This window comes from Homalodisca vitripennis, chromosome 6 (genome assembly GCF_021130785.1).
Source record: "Homalodisca vitripennis isolate AUS2020 chromosome 6, UT_GWSS_2.1, whole genome shotgun sequence".
NCBI classification, from domain to species: domain Eukaryota; kingdom Metazoa; phylum Arthropoda; class Insecta; order Hemiptera; family Cicadellidae; genus Homalodisca; species Homalodisca vitripennis.
The window spans coordinates 33618552-33638883 of record NC_060212.1 but is presented as its reverse complement, the minus strand read 5'-3'; the positions used below and the strand labels follow the sequence as shown (position 1 = coordinate 33638883).

General features: G+C 32.2%; 2 protein-coding genes across 2 annotated transcripts in view; one reads left to right on the top strand and one right to left on the bottom strand.

Moving 5' to 3' along the window:
• Positions 1-7031, bottom strand: part of LOC124364244 (major facilitator superfamily domain-containing protein 1-like) — a 55419-nt gene extending 48388 nt beyond the window's left edge. Inside the window, exons 1-3 of the mRNA XM_046819569.1 lie at positions 6458-7031; positions 1504-1654; positions 554-679 (exon numbers count right to left, since the gene is read on the bottom strand). Coding sequence (XP_046675525.1) covers positions 554-679; positions 1504-1654; positions 6458-6566 — 386 coding nt within the window. The 5' untranslated portion in view covers positions 6567-7031. The remainder of the gene's footprint in view (positions 1-553; positions 680-1503; positions 1655-6457) is intronic.
• Positions 7032-9093: 2062 nt separating this feature from the next.
• LOC124364242 (26S proteasome non-ATPase regulatory subunit 7) lies at positions 9094-20332 on the top strand. The gene is made up of 5 exons (XM_046819567.1): positions 9094-9462; positions 15208-15300; positions 15960-16138; positions 18988-19191; positions 19989-20332. The coding sequence occupies exons 1-5, from the start codon at positions 9294-9296 to the stop codon at positions 20277-20279; spliced, it is 936 nt and encodes a 311-aa protein (XP_046675523.1). The 5' UTR covers positions 9094-9293; the 3' UTR covers positions 20280-20332.

Genomic DNA, 20332 nt, shown 5'->3' with positions numbered 1-20332 from the left:
ATAATTATTTCTATGATAATGAAATAAACATATTATGATTCGATGAGAGTAATTGTATTGTATGGATATGAGATTTTTTTAGTGAATTCACCAAGTCACTACAACAAATACCCATGTTTGTTAATAATAACACCATTAAGGTTTGATAAGCATGATTTATCAATGTCAGCTGGTGGAATTCTTCCACCTCCGTTTTCTACTTGCTTTTATGAATAATATTTAACGCAGCAAAATGACACAAATAGGAAAGTCAACTCCAACTGATTAAAACAAAATACTCATGCATTCGAAAAAAAAACCAAGATTTCTGCAGAAATATTTCAACCCTACAATGCATGCCTCTATTTTGCCACATACATAAGTTGTTACATAAACAAATAACAAGTTTAACAGTGATGAAACCAATTTGCCGAGTCATATATTAATTCCACTGCCATTGATAGAGTTGTAACAAATCCCAGTGTACTGTCTCTTGACAGACTTTGCCTGTATAATGATTGTGCATTCAATATTAGAAAACTGAGAAACTTTTAAAACAGAAGTGTGTACTTACCCAAAGACAAATCGGCCCACAAGCATGAGACCGAAGGAGTCGGAATATGCGCCAGCAGCAAAAATCAGCTGACCAATTACCACAATGAAAGCGTACAGAATTGTTCCAAACTGAATACCAAATACCCTAAAAACAAGATTCAGTGAAAGCAAAGTTGTTGAGAAAATCTCACAAATAGTTACTGTACTTAATTATATCAATACTATATCATTTTCATTAAAAATTAGTAAGTGCAATTATATTTTTTCAATGTATTAGCATTTTCTGATGTGGCTAGAGAAACAAAAGAAATTATAGCACCAAAGATTGATGAGTTTGAGCATAGTTGGCTGTATATTTCTCGATAAATTATGGCAAGAAGATTAATGTAAAAGTCCATTGTGGCTGAAAAATAAAAATAGGTGGAGCTCCGAGGACAAACAAACTGTTTCTCTTATGGGGATCCTCTGAGAAAGTAAACAAATCAAATTAAATAATAGGAGTAAAAGTTGTTACAATGAGAGCCAAACTTTGGGGGAATAGGTATAATTTTAAAATCTGCTGAGTGTGTTATTTGCATGTTTTCCTAAGTCACAGTAAAATATATAAAATTTCAAAAATCGTTTTCTCACCAAAGTCCTAAAAGACAGCATATTGAAAAGTTACATTAATTTAAAAATTCCGTCTCTCTGTACAAAAACTTAAAGTTATGAGAATGACAGATTTTCTCTAATGTAATGATAAAAGCAACAGTATTTTATTTATTTAAACTCACAAAATGTAAAAAAGTTGCAATGTTTTTCTTAACACAATTACATTAGAAATAATCAAAAAATTAAAACCCTTTCCTAAAATAGTCTGCCATTTCAGGGCATGGTTACACATACAAAAATTTTAAAAAATCATGTCATATATAGAATGCAAAGTAAATATTTTAGCCTATTTCATACTTTGATACTTAAGTTACTCACCTATCTATTAAAAATCCACCGATAAAACACAGTAAAACATTAGGCCATGCGTAAACAGCATATAAAAGTGTGAATTCAGCCGTGGAGAGACCCATGTCTTCCGTAAAATTCTCTTGGATTGCCCCCGGATTGTCATAGCAAAAATAAGAGCCTGAAAATTAAAAGGTTTCTAAGTAAAGACACAAACAAATGTAAGATATTCAAGCAAAATATATTTTACGCTGCATGCTAAAGTTTGTCATCCATCCTGATTAAATAATTTGTAGTTTTGATAATTATTTTAACAATTGCTACTCCTAATTTAACCTTCTTAATTTATATGCTTATCCTATACATGTATATATGACTATTGTTCAAGAATATTTTTGTCAACATGGGATAAAATATTAAATACAGCTAATTATTTATGCACAAATACTAATTAATTTTATTTCTCTTTGGCATTAAACTAATAACATAATTGTAGAGTGGTTTATACTAATTACATTCAAACACATAAACCAATATTTAAAACTTTATTTTTGTAAGGCCTTTTGATAGCGTGGCTATCTTCGTCAGACACATCACAAAAGTAAGATATTACTTGAGCCTTGCTATCAAAAGGCCTCACAAAAATAAAAGTTTTAAATATTGGTTTATTAAATATGTGTTTAAATGTTATTAAGTTAACATTAGCCAATACAAGCTCCATCTTCAACATGGTTTAGACTACGAAATTCAAAAATTATAAACAGCGTGCTTGCCTTAAAGCGTACTTTTATACGCTAGTGTTTTTTTAAACATTTTCTAATTTTGTTTTGTGAAAAAAATCTTGCAAGAGAAGGTTTTGAAAATGTCACATACATTTATATATATATATATATATATATATATATATATATATATATACTCCTGGCCAAAACACACACAATACACATCTTATCTCTTCAATATTAGGTGGCACTCAACTTACTCCAATTAAATAGAGTTCATTTATATTTTTATGTGTATATATAATTAGGGAATGCATTTGGAGTGATAAATACCTTTTAAGTGGTAAAAAGGTTTTGGCCAAGAGTATGTGTATATATATTTTTTTATTGCTTAGAATGATTACAAAAGGTAAATCGATTATTAAATTTAAGATCATTTAAATTTAACAGTGATGTAAAAAATGTGTCTATTTGAAGTTGTAATGTTTGGGAAAGAATAATGGCTATCTATATTTTTTACACACCATTTAATTAACAATTGAATTCAAGTTTGAATAAAGTCAAAAACATGTTTTATATTAGGAGACCTAAATATATATTTACATGTGTGGGGGGGAAAGAGTGACAGAGAGGGGGAGTGAGGGGGTGGAGAGAGAGGGGGAGAGAGAGAGAGAGAACCTGTTAAGACTCCACAAATGTTTTTAATAAATTACTTGTTCTACTTACACTATTAATTTTTTGGTTGTTTTATAGATAAATTTTACATTGCCTATAAAATTATAAAGCTTAGTATTTAACAATCAAATCTGCATAGTTGCCAATTACTGTTTAACAGAAACAACCTTAAGATTTTTTCCTCATAAGATGAATATTGCACTTTTAAACTCTTATGGAAGATGTATCATTTTATAGATATAAATAATATGCATCCAACAACCTTTTTCCAAAGTTTTTTTTGTATACTTCAACAAAATAATATAATAAAACTCATTTGGAATATTTTAACAATGAAATAGAATACAGTTTGGGATTTTTTTTTAACTTTACAAATATTGAAAACGCTATTAAAATATGTATAGATGCGTATTAATTATATCTTAAGAATGAAACACATTCCATTATTCTAACTACTTGGCTGTAAAAGAGCATCAGGTTTAACATTGTTTTTATGGGGGCTACATCAATATGGCTGCCAGTACATCCAGCTCTTAAGTCGTCTAGAATATGTTGACCTTGGAATCAGATTTTGTACAAAAAATATAAATCATGGAAAATTTTAGCTGTCTTCTTGTTATCGATTACTGGTATTATATTAAATATTATCGATGGCTACAAGATTTGAATTTCATATATTCAAATGATGGTGCCACTTATTTAGATTCTAATCCAAGATTTTAAATTTCGGCTATTTGAACAAAAAGAAGCTGTTGGTTCTGTGTGAATCATAGTAGAAATGTATCATTCCAAGATCTCTTCTGAAAGGATACACTGATGCATTGTAAAGGTCATCAATGTAAGATGCCTTACTTTCAATTCTACATATTACTTAGCTCCATAGCACTTTTAGTGTCACACCAATAACCAATATTGATGAGAAAGCATTCAAAAACAATATTACCAAAAGCAGGAGAGGTTTCATATAATTTGATATCATCTGCAAACACTGATATCATATTTTGACTGTATCCTGTTCGCCATTGATAACATGTAGCCACTGAGCTTGTTGACAATGCCACCGATGGCTCTCTGACAGTTAATTTTCATAATCTTTACCTTCTAAGGACTACCAGATCGTCATACTAAAATTACCCAAATGAATAGAATAACAATATTACATCACAAATTGTGTTTTAGACAGTAAAAATCCGGTGAGAATGGTTCATTTTGGTGTGGGGAAAACATAGGGAAATGAAAAAATAACCTTCTAAACTAACAACCTATTTTCCTTACAGAAAACTAAACTATTGACACAAAGTGCACAAGTAGAACAATAAAATATCACCAAGTTATATCTGATCAGCATTTCCTAAATTTATACAGTGTTCAATAAAAGTTTTCCAATACTTTGGAATTTTGTTCTGCACATGAAAATGAGCAAAAAAGTTTATATGAAGATATTATGTCCTGAAAACTTTAGTTTTCCGTCTGTCTGTATGTGGTTTTTACAAAAGAATTATATTTTTTGAACCAGTTCAGATCACGTTATGAAATTTGAGAATTATGTTAATCTTAAAACACAATTTCTCAGAAAATAAAATATTAACAAAATCCTTTTACCCATTTCAAAATGGAGTCTGATTAAAATTTTTTTAAGTCAAATAAAAAAAAAACCAGTATAATTATAAAAATTTATAGGATACCACATATTGTGTCATTTTTATACCAACTCCAACGATACCTTTTTCAAAGAAATGTGTCAACGCATAGGGTAAGCGAGCATGATCACTTTATAGGTATGCTTGCACAAGCTGGGAGCAACAAAGATTTTATCTTTTTGACAGACATCAGCTGTTTTAAATAGGTTATACAAATTTTACAAGATACCAACTATTTTGAAACTTTTATGACAGTTCAATGGTAATTTTTTCAATGAAATCCATCAATGCATAAGTGAGCATGGCCACTTTAAAGATACGCATGCACAAACCAGGAGCACCAAACATGTCCCAGTTGAGAGGTATCAGTGTTGTTTGTTGCTTATAATAATAAGCGGCCATCAACACAATCAAATCAACTATCGGTTAGCAATATCTAAAATATCTAATATAAAAACATCTGCCCTTGAGATATTCATAATAAATAATTTACAGCTGTTTTTATTTTATAGAATAACAAAATTGTTTAAATTTATTAATTTAATTCAAACAAAGTAAAATAATTTTCATAGTGAGTAATGACATCGGCAAGAACAATGGCCATGAACATGATGCTTTTTGGGCCAAAGTATGTTTTTAAACATCGAATAATGTTATAAATGGCTACTTAAAATAACGCTCTTGCTGTTGTAAATCCAAAGTGCACAAGTTTTTAGTAAGAAGATGAAAATTAGAATGAAATGTGGAAATCAAGTAGTATTTTGTTGCAGGAAAAGTAAAAAAAGAAAGTAACAAAATACGCACCTGGGAAGACTCTAACACTATAAATTTAGTTTTTAAAATGAATATAATAACAATCATGTACTATTTTTATTGGAATGGAACCTACTCGCCTAGGGCTTTCTAATAAATGAATATAGTTTTGATATCTTCAGTACATTCTGAAATACCATTACAGATTACTTATAATTTTGTAGAAAGGTTTGTTTTGCATGGTTATAAAAATATAGGTCTAACTAAAGTATTAATATTTTCTATAATCTTAAATACCTATATAGCTTCACTATAATACAATCTTAAAAGCTTATAATGTATTTCAGTTCAACATTATTTTTTCAAATCAACTCAAACAAAGTAACATCTTGAGCATGGTATTTAAATAATGGCCACCAGTACAACGGCAATGTACATGTGTTATGTGTCAGGTCATGTTTATCAACCAACATAGTAAAAAGTAACTAAATGTTACAATGTTTTGTTTGTTTTACATTTAAAAAATATACATTACTTAGACAATGTTTTATTTATCATGAAATTATTACTTTCTAAGATATTAAAACAGCCAAACTATACTGTAATTTGAAATACCCGTAACATATTTTGGTTTCAGTAGTTTTAGATAATCATAAATATCAAGGATTCAATACTAATTAATATCGATGATCCAATAACTGTGAATATTGATGATTCAAATGTTGTGGTGGCTGCTTATTATAATGCATGCAGACCAGATGCAACGATTAGTCTTGAAATTACTAAGGCTAAGTTCAGTATCATGTATATCAAGTATTAAATTGGATTCAATTAGGACAATTATAACACAGTCATTAGCGACTATGGACTATGGAATGATGACATATGATTGCCCTAGTTCTACATGTTACTATGGTCACTTGACTTGTAAACGAGATCCAGTCTTGTTTTAGTATTTCCAAATACTAAAAAGGCTGAGAACCATGCAACAAAGAAGGTGTAGGTGTCAGAATCCTTATTTACTTCAGTTGAAAACGGTGTGTAAGCGAAAAATTTAATAGACCATTAGAATTTGAGGGTTTTAGTAACCACTTCTCCCACCACCTTGTAGGCTGCATGTTGAGATTGCTACAAGCTGTGAAAGCTAAGCATAATATACTTTTAGCATAACCTATATTTAAAATGTAAACTCACCAAATCCTAGAAGGCACATCAGAAACAATGCTAGGAATCTCATTGGGCCAGAATTATCTTGTTCTCTCAGGCTCTCATTTTCAACATCACCTGACTGATCCCCATCCATCTTGTAAAAACTTTTGAAACAGTCAACTAAATTTAGCTAGGGCAATATAGCCTACTGTTTACTAAAGTAACTAGGCTACTATTATTTTCTGCAAAGTAAAATCATAATATTATTAAAATAGTCAGTCACACTAATGAAAGTCTAAAACACGTCCTCATTCTTACATATTTAACGTGTACAGTTTCATTTCGTATACACTTTTTAATGTCTAGAAAACATTGGTATTTATCTTAAAAGTCAAGAGCTCTTAAGTTTAATTTCTCTTTATCTACTTCATATAAAATATGTAAAAATTAGAAACAAAAATTAAGTTACTTTGTTCCAAAACTATCAAACTGAACACGATAACCTCCCACTTGACAGTTTCGTAGATCTCCAAATTGGTAGTTAGTGTTTAATCACGGCTCTTGCTCTACAAACTGCGATTTGTTCATGCGAAGTGCAATCACAACGCACTGATTTCCAATGCCATATTGTACAATCTCTGTGACTTAATAGACAATTAAGACAATGCTAACATATGGGGAAAATAAGTTGTACCAAACAGGTTTTAAGTAAATTCGTAATAAATTATATATTAAAAATTATGACATACAAAAAGTATAAACAAACAAATAACATCAATTTATAAGATTACAACTATGTATGATACAAAATGAAAGAATTTAACGTATTTAGATTTACAAAAGCCTAGGTGTAAGTATGTAATTCTCGAAAACAAGAGGTCGTGGGTTCTATTCCTGACGAATCAATAAACATGTCATTAGTTTTGAAAAGTTTTCAATTAAAAACATAGTATTGAAAGACAAATGCATTGCAGTAAAAGTAATCCCACAACAAGGACTGCTCAACCACTTATTGTGATTGTTATGTTTTGTAGGTCACATTATCTGTGTGATAATTATAGAAGGCGCTAAGGTATTTTTTGTTGTTTATGTATCATACAGTACGTTTGGACAACCAGTACATGACTTGCAATAAACGTATTGCCTTATATATGTGATCAAAGTGTAACGATAGCGGTATAATGCAACTAACGTACCGACCAGTACATATCACACTAGTCCTCGTAACATTGAGTCAAGAAACAAATTTAAAAATTTACACTAACCCAGAGAAATAAAGAAGAAATCAATAAGCTTTATTCGTGAACATGGGGTACAGCATTTACGTCACACGTATTAAAAAATTAAAAGCTTTTGATATTTGTAGGGGGGAAAAATAGGTGTTCCTTTAGGTCACGAATTCTTCCTAAGCGTGGTCTTTTTCAGTCCAGCGTTAAGTTTAAGTGGGAGGTATAGCTTTCGAGTTTACAGCTAGTCAGCACTTTTTCCCAAATATTTACAATTAAATTATCTATATCTCTATCTTTCACAAGATCGGTAGGAGATTCCTATGTATGGATCTAATCTTGTACCTCAGGTAGGTTGTGTAAGGCTATGTTAAGATTACAGTTTCGATGTCTATATAAATCTGTTGGGAAAACTTGAGTTTTGCCAAGGTAAATTCCGAGCCATGCAGAGTTCACAAACATTTTCAGAAGCTTTGTCTAGCTTTTTTACATGTTCAACTTTTGTAAAGGGTTAAGGGTTAATAGATTCAGTTAATGAGGCAGCATCTGAATATAACTACACAGTATTCGATGAATTAAAAAAAACAATAATTAAGTACTTGATAAAACTGCGATTCCTAGCACAAAAAGAAGATATCTTTCTCAATTTCAGTTTGGATGGGCTGAGACTGCTGGTAAGGTAAGCTCAGACTGGGCTGGTATAGGTTAAACTTGATACCTCGCACCGATAACCAACCCACAATGTTTTTTAATGTTGATTTTCAGGAAGCTTACTTAACGAATAACGGAACCTACATCCCTGAAGTTTCTTGTGTTAGCTCTCAGTCTCACTTGTGACCTCAGATCAAGTCACACGTTTTATCAATTTACTGCAAGCAATTACAATCAATTGAGCTCTTTTTCCTACCATGCGAAGTTTTGAATAATAAAATATTTTCCTTGCACTTATTATTTCCTGCAGTTTAGTTTACTATAATTGAAAAAGTATTCTTTCAACCTGAGTTATATACATGCAGATAACACTAAATATGCTGCGAAACATATTTAAGCAGTTATTTACATGTTTCGTTTTAGTATGTTAGATTAATATTATTTTGTTAATAGCTCAATAAACCACTCCTGACTAACAAACGAACACACATACACATGACACCATCAGTGACATCAAGATTGATTTTGACGATTCCCTAGTCTTGAAGACTACGGTGAAGAGAACCAGTAATAGCTGTTGTAATAAAATTACTAACATATCTAACTAATTAAATCGTGTGAATATGTATTGTATGTTTGATTTATATTAAAAAGAGAAAAATAAAAAGTTTTATCACTGATTAAATCGTGAGAATATATATTTGGTTTATAATAAACAGACAAAGTATGTAATACTTAATTATTTTCACTATACTGTTAACAGTTAATTGAGCTTATGGATGGTAGTTGGCCATCCTGACACCGCGCATTTTCCAAGTGACAAGCAATTATGAGAACGCGAACATAACCTAATCGTAATTGTAGAGTTAGTCTTGACTCTTAATTTGTTGTCATCCCTAATATTGTTCAAGCGCTAGTATTGTAGTGGAATTGAGTTTAATCTCCAACATAGTTTAATTTTCGGAAATAGATATTCGAACACGGTAATATAATCCTCCTTCAAAATGATTGATGTCGTAGCAAATAAGGTTGTGGTCCATCCTCTGGTGTTGTTGAGTGTAGTGGATCATTTTAACAGAATGGGAAAAATTGGAAATCAGAAGAGAGTTGTGGGTGTACTACTAGGTTCTTGGCGTCCTAAAGGAGTTCTTGATGTATCTAACAGCTTTGCTGGTGAGTCACATTGTATTATTTTCCAGACACCTTTCTAGCCTATATTTCATTGGTAGCCTACAAGGCCTGGCCGATTTATAATTTTAATTATAGTACCGGTACTAGATTAAATTACAAGACAGAATTATCGTTTTACAGTGATTTTTCAAATGGCAAGTGTTTAAAGTCATTAGGATAGCAATGTAAATTAATTAAAATTGAGGAAAGGCCTAAAAGATGTAAAAAACACGAGAAAATCCCTCTTTGTGTAGGGTGGTAAGCCGACAGGTACAGATGGGCTAAGCGATCTGCGCAAATGGCCGAGGCTGTGCTAGCCATCCTTGAAACATTGACCTCTTCTACACGCTGTCATTCTGTGATTGATTTAAAAGAATTGAACTAGGACCCGAACACGTTTATTTGAGTATAAATTTACTTTCGTTAAAAACAGATTATTATTATTAATTTTATTGCAGTTATTTCTCATAACAATATATTATATATATATATATATATATCTTATATATATAAAAATCTTGAGTCACGATGTATGTTGCCAATAAACTCCAAAACGACTGAACCAATTTCAATCAAATTTCACATGTATCCGTAATTTAGTCTAACTTAGAAGATAGGATATTTATTATCTGAATTATTCGCTTATGTCGTGAATATAAACGAATAAAATGAAGAAAAGTTTTCAAAGCGCCTGCACATTATAACCTGCAATTACGAGATAGATACGTATATTAAACAGTGAAACACTATTTGAAGGCGCTAAGTTATGATTTATAATTGTCTAAACTAAATTTTTGGTTGAACTTAAAGGTTGAGTGGTAGACCACTTTGTAATAAAATACATTATGCATGTACAATACATTTTTGACATATTTTCTTGATCGTGACATCAAGGTAAAATCTACATCGGGGTTGGAAATATAATTTACTTCAACCAGAAATGCTCATACGCGGGCAAAACTTACGAAAAGCGTGCGAAGCCGCGGGAAACAGCTAGTATATATATATATATATATATTGTTGCCTAATTTAATATATTAAATTAGACAAACCAGGGTTATGACAAACAATTTCACAAGATTATCAATGTTGTCTTCTTTGGTAAGATATGTATCCTAGACCTTCTTAACATGTGCATATTTGTTTACCTAATCAAGAATTGCCGTGCTGGATATTTGCTCGACTTAAGAAAACCTGCAGTTTATGCTGAGACGTCTTGACCTTTAATGTCAGTCCATATCAGCTCGATAGGATTATGGTCGGGATGGTAGGGGTTAGTCTTAAAACAGTATGGTGAACTTTTGGTACTTTGGGATTATACCGACCACACCCAGCCATGAATCGTTATTTGACATTTTGCTTCTACTGATTACTAGATTAGCGTAGAACAATATTTTGTCAGTATAAAACAGGAATTTGTCTTATCGCAAACCCGTCCCCATCCTCAGACAGAGGTCAAAGTCGAGCGGTCTAGTAGATAACGTGATTGCAGTCTCGCTGCCCGTTCAGCTGGTGCGTCGCTTTGTTGTACTTCCGTGTTTTCCCCTACATTTCTCCAAACACAAAAATTTAACAAAAACAAACATTACCAAACAAAAACTAAACTCTTTATTAAAAAAAAACACAAAACTTGTTTTTATTCTTGATCACACTCCGCCACCCAAAATGCGAGTGCCTTCGGCGCGGAAAGGTGCTGCCGAAGCCCGCGCTGATGTCAGCAAAAGAAAAACATCCCTCGAGATAGTACCATCAGTAAAATATCAAATTCTAGAGGGGCTGATCAGAAATATAAATTGAATTGTACTAATGGAAAGGCAATTATGTACCGTGCAAAAAACTTAAATGATCATGTGATGCCGCGCGGCCTGCCGTAATCGGGATTCTCGAGAAAGATAAGATAACAGCGAATAACAGAATCTGACCCCATAAAAATTGATAATCGTTGTAATTTTGTAATTAAAGAGTTGTTTTTTTCGTTCTATCATGTTTGTTTCTATAAATTTATATTTTTGTGTTCTTCATACTGGTGTGATCGGTATAATCCCAAAGTACCGAACTTTTTTGTACAATCGCATTAAATAGGTAGCGGTTTTTTTATAGTTTTATGAAAGATTATTTATCTGTAAAATCCTGCTACAAACATGTCATTATGTACTATTAGGGATGTTATTTATCCAACCCAACCTTTAACAGCTTTTTTTTTTTTTTTTTTTTTTTTGAAGTGGTACTTTTTTCACTTGAAAATTATGATATGGAGCATTGTCTATTACAATCGCCTATGTTCTAAATTAGGTAAAAGTTTCCTAGGTACCTGTTTGTGTCGGCATTGTCGAGGCAGTCCCTTCTAATGTTTTATTGCATTCCACATTGTCAGCGCATTTGGAACAAACCCATTTTCCACTCCAGCGTGGATGATAACCAATCTCTCTCCTTTTGATATGGGAACAAGGGCTCCTTTATTTGACTAGTCAGACCAAGATTGGGTTTCTGTCTATATAGATAATCAGTCGACCTTCGTCCTGAAAACACTTCATTCTGTTTAATTAATTTAATTGCACTAATTTAGGTTTAAGAAAATAAGCAATTCATCTATTACTCATTTCTAATTTTTCTATTACAACAGTTATATTAGCCTATTCTGTGTTGTTCTGTACTTATTTTAAGATATTTAAAAATAGCCTTTAAATTACTCCTCTTTTCTATAAAGTGAATACCTGGATTAAGTTCATTTGTAAATGGGTCACGTGAAATACCAAAGGCTCTAAGGGAAAGCCTGAAGTTGTTGGAAATGACGCCCCTCTCCCCCGCCTACTTGCATACGCTGTTCGCTTGGCCCATCTTTAGGGTGGTTGGCCGTTGGGTAGGTATGACAGTCAGCTAGTTAGGTAAGATTTTGTTGGCTTCAAAACAAAATCCTTTTTTAATCTTATATTTTTTCAATAATGTTTTTGTTAAAATCTCAGTATTTTAAGTCTAAGGTAAAAAGATGAACAAATCCCCTACCTTAGGGTATTTTTCTGTGTGGGAATTTTTATTAATAAGTCTTGCCTCATTATTCATCATTTTCACCCTTATTGCTTCGTTTAGGGAGATGATTGCAAATATTTAGGTTAAAAATGTGTCTCGTAAGTCTTACCGATATGCAAAAAATTTAACCATAACTTTCTAAAATCATAATAAATCATGTAAAAATATTATACCATAACTTTCATTAGTTTAAAGAATGAGCAAATGTATCTAACCGTAACTTCCTAATTTAATCCATGTACAATGTAGGCTACTTACAAACCTCCTGGTAACTTTTGATCACATCTTAATGGTAATTTCTTTTATTCTCTTAAATATTATTGTTTCTTTTATTCTGAAAAAAGTAAGGCAGTCACAGTATTGCCAGACAGAAGTGACTACAAAGAATGAACACAAAGCTTATTTATTCTATTTTCAAGATTACCATCTCATGTCATATTATCATGGTGGCCACTTACCAAACTGCAACCACAAGCTGCCTTGTGTATACACAGATAGTTTTTAACACATCATTAAAGTATTAATTTTTAGATACATAACATATCTTAACTCTACTATAGTATGAAATACTATAAAGTAATTCGGTTTGTTTGGTAGTTTAGATAAATCAGAAATATCAATGATTCGATTGTTGTGGTGGACGCGGATTATTAACAAAATAGCAAAGATATGCTATAGGTTAATCACCTGGTAAGGGTTTAGTTATTTATTTTTAAGCCCTGTTTCAATAAATATATATCTATTTTGGATGGGTGAACAATAACAATATTAGTCTACTTGAAAATATTACTGAGACTAAACTTAGACCCTAATTCTAATAAATATTTGATGAAAGTTCTGTAGCTTTTTGTATCTTGTACCAAAACACACACACACACACACACACTCACGCAAAGCAAGTGTGATGATACGTTCCGTGACGCGAAACATAAATTTTCCCCCCATGCAAAACATAAATCCATAGCCCACCAAAAGAATTAGTCTTTTAATAAAACCACGGAAAATTAACATGTGAATTTTCTAAAATTTTAACTGTTTATGTTATCTATTCTCAAACATGTACATAAAATAATTTTCATAACAATATTTGTGTTGAGTAATGGATACTGCTATGGTTATCCATGAGGCAGTGAAGACACTAGCATTCAGATAAGCTAACAGGCACAGGTAATACTAAAAACATAGATAAAAAGAAGCAGAGTACATCAAGATTTTTTGTCCTAGGTGAAAAAGTACACCAGTAATTTGCACGTTAAAAAAAGCTTTTAAAAATTCAATAATTAAAAACAATTTTAATATTATAAAATATGCAAATTAATTTTTACAGTGTTGTAGATTTTGATGATAATGTAAATTAAATTGTAATTAAGCTGATAAAATCATCAGTATGTTGTAGCTATTAGCATTAATTACTACCTGACAAGGGAAACCTTGTTTACTAACTAGAAATATTCTCATATCAGCAAAAGCATGCTTTATATTGTTTCTCACAGGACACTTTTTTTTACACAATATTTCAGGACATGATTAAATGTAGTCTAAAAGAAATGTTTGTGGTGAATCGTTTAAAACTTCATTAATACATCATTTAATGTAATGGCATATGGACTAAAATTGTTTTTTTCTAAACTGTATGCACATTCTTACTGCGTAATGAAAGCTAAGGTGGCAGAAATTAAGAACAGATTCGTAATTAATATTTTTTTGTTTTAAATTAATTATTTTCTTGGTTAGACTACTGTTCCCTGTTGATTTGTGTTTTTGAGTTTTGCTGATTTTTGTTGTATATTTACATAAGGAATTTATAATTATTATAAATTTTATTTATATGATAGAAATATATATATATATATATATGTACTAGCTGTTTCCCGCGGCTTTGCACGCTTTTCGTAAGCGTTACCCGTGTATATGCACTTCTGGCTCAAGTAAATTATATTTCCAACGCCGATGTAGAGTTTGCTTTGTTGCCACGATCAAGAAAATCTGTATATATTTATAGCCATTGTACACGTACATGTGTTTTATTTATAAAGTGGTCTAACACTCAAGCTTTAAGTTCAACCAGAAATTTATCTTCAAGACAAATATACATCATAACTTAGCGCCTTCAAATAGTGTTTGGCTATTAAATATTCGTAATTGCAGTTTATAATGTGCAGGCGCTTTGAAAACTATTATCTTTGGCAACGCCACCTGGAAGCGAGTTACATCAACAGACATAGGATAGAAACCTTCTTTGTGGAAAAATACATATACATACAAATTTTCGTAATGATCGGTCAAATAGTTTACGATTCCATAAAGGACAAACATACAAACATTAATTTATATGTATATATATACTCATTATCCTACATATGATTGACCACTATTGCTAGAGGATGTATTGATTTACAGAAGACAGCCACTTTATCCCAAACTTTATCTATCCTGACATCCAAGAAGCATAAAGATCCTGTAGGACCAAGAACGGAGAATTTTCTCCGGTTCTTGTCCTAAGTGAATAAAAAAGTGTTGATACAGTCAGTGGTTATTCATATGAAACTCAACTCTAATTATTTATATGTACACTTCTGAGATAAAAAAAGATTATTATTCAGTTTTCAGACTGATTTGGCGTCCTGTTCATTTTCTCTTAAACCATTGTTTAGATTATGATTACTGTTAAAAGTAATTTTTTTGTAATTGATAACTATCTTAAAAAATCCTATTTTTTAGTGCCATTTGATGAAGACGATAAAGACAAAAATGTGTGGTTCCTGGACCATGACTATTTGGAAAATATGTACGGCATGTTCAAGAAAGTTAATGGTAAGTTTAAAGATTACCTCTATAAATAATTTTACTAACATGAACCGAATAGTTCTTCTCTACTTTTTCACTGGATGCTTCACAAGATTTGGAGTGTGTACTTGATTTTGATTGTTTTACTATTTGTTTAGGTTTTAAGGTTTGTTTTTATTTTCCGGTGAAGGTAATAAAATTTAAAGTATGATATATTTTAAGGTTACAATTTTAGTATTTAAAAAAATTTATAATCTAAATACTGTACTGTATTATACAAATATTTTCACTTCATCAAACAATTTCAAGCCTAGAGGAAAGTTTCTTTTTTCTAGAGACAAATTAAATTTTCCAGCTCCTCGAGTAATAGGCTTCGCTAATGCTCAGCCAATTAAATTATGTCTTAGGTTTGCTGTTTATTCCATGAGTAGAACATTATGTTGCGAAAAATTTAGTATGCAAAATTAATTGGTGTATTGAAATTAATAGTGAGCAATTTTCAGGACTGATTGCCTGAAAAAGAATGACTTGCCATTCCTATTGTAATGCTGCTTGCATGAGACAAATTTTACTAAACTAAATTCTAGATTTTTATTAAATTAAAATTGATGGTAAATTCGTATTGTGAAAAGGTTTTCAATGTAGCAAATATAAATGTTGTGAGCTTAATTCTTGTGTGGTTATAGCTAGAGAGAAGGTGGTCGGCTGGTACCACACAGGACCCAAGCTCCATCAGAGCGATGTTGCGATCAATGAGCTGATCCGGCGTTATTGTCCCAACTCTGTGCTGGTCATCATCGACGCTAAACCCAAGGACCTTGGCCTTCCTACTGAGGCTTACCGGGCTGTGGAGGAGGTTCATGATGTAAGTGTTTATTCCTTCTGACTCAATCATGAGTTGCTGTTTTACTTTGGATAGAATCTGATATATTTATAATTGTTACTAAATGTGTTCTATTTCATGGTACAAAGATGTAGATGACTGCTGTCACATTTGTTATTTGTCTCAATGAAAGTGTCAATTTTTATTTCACACCAGTGTATAATATATCATCTACACACACAGTAGATATCCCAGAGTTCAATTCCTTTATTAATTTTTGAACAGAAATATATCAACAACCAATATCCATCGTGAGGGGGATTGTTATAGGACAAAAATCTGCATAGTTTTTGGGATATATGAGACATTCAACCCTCAAGCCTAAATAGTTGTTTGGGAGGGAGGGGAGGGAGTTACAATTTCTATAAGTTAACCCCAATCGAGTAACAAACTATTCTAATAATTCAGTTATATATAAAACTTCTCTATATTTTGTCTAAGTAGACTTTTTCAAGAGAGAAAAAAAGGTTGTATAAAGCCTAACAAAAATACAAGAAGTTTAATAAACAAAACAAACATCATATGTTAATAAAAATAATTTTAGTGTACAAAGAGATAATTTGGCTTTATACATTATTAATTTTATTTTTGTGTGGATTTTGAATTTGGTTAATACCTTTCAGATAAAAGCATTCATTGATTTTTTTTGTTATGCATTGCATGGCCCGAAATAGGATTTGATGTAATTTTTAAGGTTTGTATCACTGTGGTTTTTGTTCATTCTAATGTGCAATAGAGTTACTGTCTGCCCAATGTAGTCTTTTGGACAGTTTTTACACAACAATTGGTAAGTGACATTGATGGATTCACAAATAATTTGACCAATAATCGGATAATTTTTTGTTGTTGTACTAGTACTGAAATCTTTTGAATTTATTATTAAATTGCATTTTAACCCTTTAAGGAGTATATACACATCATATGACGTCTCCTTTTGATAGGCTAAAATGAGTGGATGAAATCCAAAAAATTACGAAAAGGAGTAAAAAATTAAAATCTAAAAAAAATGTTTATTTACATTTGAAAGCTTAATAAAAAAGGACTACGTGTTCTACAAGTCAATATTTGAGTATTTTTTTCAAAATCATATGTCTTATTTCCTCACTACGACAGAGTCAATCAGTATTGTCTGCCATTTTGACAACAGTAACAAACTAGATGGTTGCTCAACAAATATGTCACTCTAAATATGGCCACAGGAAGTATACAAGGAATGGTTAGTATAATGTGGCGGCATATTCTGTCAGCAAAGCGATGTGCGTGCGACGCGACCTTGAGTCAGTGGCTTCTACCAGGTGGCTACTGCGATCTGGTGGTAAAATCAGATTACAAGTGATTGCGAGCACAAACATGGAAGTTAAGTATGTTGCCGACAGATGGAACCACTTTACAGATAAATCTACTTAACCCTTTTACTGCCGACGTCCAACATATCGGACGTCTGTTTTTTTTATTGTTACTGGCTACTGTTATGTTCAAATGCCGAAATATTCGGTATTTTGGTTGTTTAGGAGGAAAGGATAATGAAAAAAGCCATTTGAAGAACTTTGGATTTCTATTTTCGTCGTCTTTGACTAGAATTGACGAACTACCTAGACAGCTGTCAAAACCAGATGATCGGGTTAGATTACTGAAATTTTCGTTCATGTTGTTGTTTACAATGTTATCGAAAGTTTTTTGAAGTGTTACTTTTGTTGATCAAGGATAAAATGAGTAAAAGAGTTACATCTAACTCTCCTGTGAGTGAGGGAACAATAATTAACAGTCTAATCGATGGTGGTGTACAAGTGCAAGACGAACTGAGTGACAATTTCCTTCAGAATTTGTCAGATTCAGATGCCGAGAACGATTCTGATATTAGTGTTAGGGCTATTGATGACAATCAAAGTGATGTGGATGACACTGATGACGACCCTGACTTTATCTTACCATCAGATAATGAGGAGTTATTAGATAGTGAGGGGGATGTGGCACAGATAAGTTTACCTTCAACTTCCACTGGTAGGCCTAGAGGAGGCCTACCAGTTTTGGGAAAATCCTCATAGTGCAGCTATGTTTCAAGGTAGCACCTTCAAATTTGGTATATGTTCTAAGCAATTGCTCTAGTTTATAATGATATCATGCTCAAAATTTTAGTATAATTTTAAAAATAAATTATCAGATGCCAAACACAATTTTTATTTTTTTATTTATTTTTTATTTACATAATTTTTAAAATTAAATAACGAGTTTGTTTCAAATTAAAATTTCTTTTTATTATTTAAAAAACAGCATTTAAATACGAGTAAATAAAGTAAAAATTCATGCAAATCTAATGAAAAATAAAAAAGATACAGCATTTTTTGTAAATGAATGCACAACAGCGATTTTCCCCCTTGGCAATTTTGACTGGTACGATAAAAAAATGGCCGGCAGTAAAAGGGTTAAAGGAAATCAGTAATAGCATCTCATTTATGACAATACAAAAATACAGAGGCTTAACGTCATATGACGTCCGTACTCCTTTGGGCCACTATAAGAATATACGTCATATGACGTCGTTACTCATTATGTATAGTTTATATGCACTCCTTAAAGGGTTAATAAGCGAGATTTACAAGGTTTACAGCTAAAAAGTTTGTAGAAATTTTGGGTTATTTCAGTTTTTATGATACCATTAATATGACAGCTTTATAGTAACATTGTTTCAACGATATAAAGCCTTTCATACGTTGAAGAGTCTACACTAAATATAATTAGATTTTATTGCAATTGACTTGGCTCGCGTTTCTATCCGATTCCATAATTTATTCGTAGTGACCTTGTGAGAAAATAACCTCTTGTTGTCACAGGATGGTTCCCCGACGTCCAAGACTTTTGAGCATGTACCCAGTGAGATAGGGGCAGAGGAAGCAGAAGAGGTTGGGGTAGAACATCTGCTGCGAGACATCAAGGACACAACCGTCGGAACTCTCTCACAGCGCCTCACTAATCAGCTGCTCGGTCTCAAAGGCCTCCATCTCCAGTTGCAGGACATGCGAGATTATTTGGTCCAGGTCAGTCAACACTCTGTCTCTATTCAATATTTAATATATATTACACTGTATGGCAATAGTTAATAATACCAAACTGCATGCAGGCACACATTCATACACATACAGTTGAACTCGCCAACTGAGTAAAAAGCACAAGACACCAGGTAGTGTTTTAAATTTTTTTGGATTATTTTCTAAATTTAGTGTTTCAGAGAGATTGTCAATGAATTTGGTTAATCCCAGCATGAGAAGGGAGGTGTTCAAATGCTGCTGTTCTATGCTGTCGAGCTCGAAAGTGCTCCCAAGCTCTCATCTTGTATATCACTGCCCTGTGTCAACACTGAAATCGACAGTAAAATGAAGTCTCTAAAATCTACAAGCTGGGTAGAGTTAGCAAGTTGAGCTCCCTGAAGGCACTTTGACATGACTCTCTGTTGTTCAATTTTGTGATGATTCGAACAGCTTTTTTTGCAGTCTGAATACTCTTTCTAAGTTTGATATGGCACAACTGCCCTACATAGAAATTCTGTTCGACAGGTATGGAAATATTAATCCATAGTAAGCCATCATTAAACCATCAGATGTACAAAGCTTTGATAAATTTTAAAGGACAAAAATTCCAGTTGCCAATTTAGCACATACACTTTCAATGTGAACTTTCTAGGTTAACCCTTTATTTAGATGTATTCCTAGAAATTTAGCAGAATCAGTTTTCTCCAGAACAATGTTATCCACCAGTTTGAGTGACAATGTGTGTAGGTACTCTGCAGTACTTATGATTATCTAATGTTAAATTGAATGTGCTTTTCGATCGGCAGGTCGTAGAAGGCAAGCTACCGATCAACCACCAAATCGTGTACCAACTCCAAGACATATTTAATCTGTTACCGGACATAGGCCGTGGGAACTTTACTGATTCGCTTTATGTCAAGACAAACGATCAGATGCTGGTTGTGTACCTTGCGGCACTCATCAGATCAATCATCGCCCTGCACAACCTCATCAACAACAAGCTCAGCAATCGAGACGCAGAAAAGAAGGAAGGTAAGAAGGAGGAGAAGCCTGTCGTCAAGGAAGAGGAGAGCAAGAAGGAGGTCAAAGCGAAGTGAGCTTAATTAGTTTTTGTGTTTCTTTGTTTAATAAATTATTTTCAGTACTCTAA

Bases quoted from the DNA above. Each gene is read 5' to 3' on its own strand.
- LOC124364242 (XM_046819567.1), top strand. From the start codon at position 9,294: ATGATTGATGTCGTAGCAAATAAGGTTGTGGTCCATCCTCTGGTGTTG. The intron at 9,463-15,207 runs GTGAGTCACATT...CCTATTTTTTAG, and splicing joins TGTATCTAACAGCTTTGCTG to TGCCATTTGATGAAGACGAT. The intron at 16,139-18,987 runs GTAAGTGTTTAT...TTGTTGTCACAG, and splicing joins CTGTGGAGGAGGTTCATGAT to GATGGTTCCCCGACGTCCAA.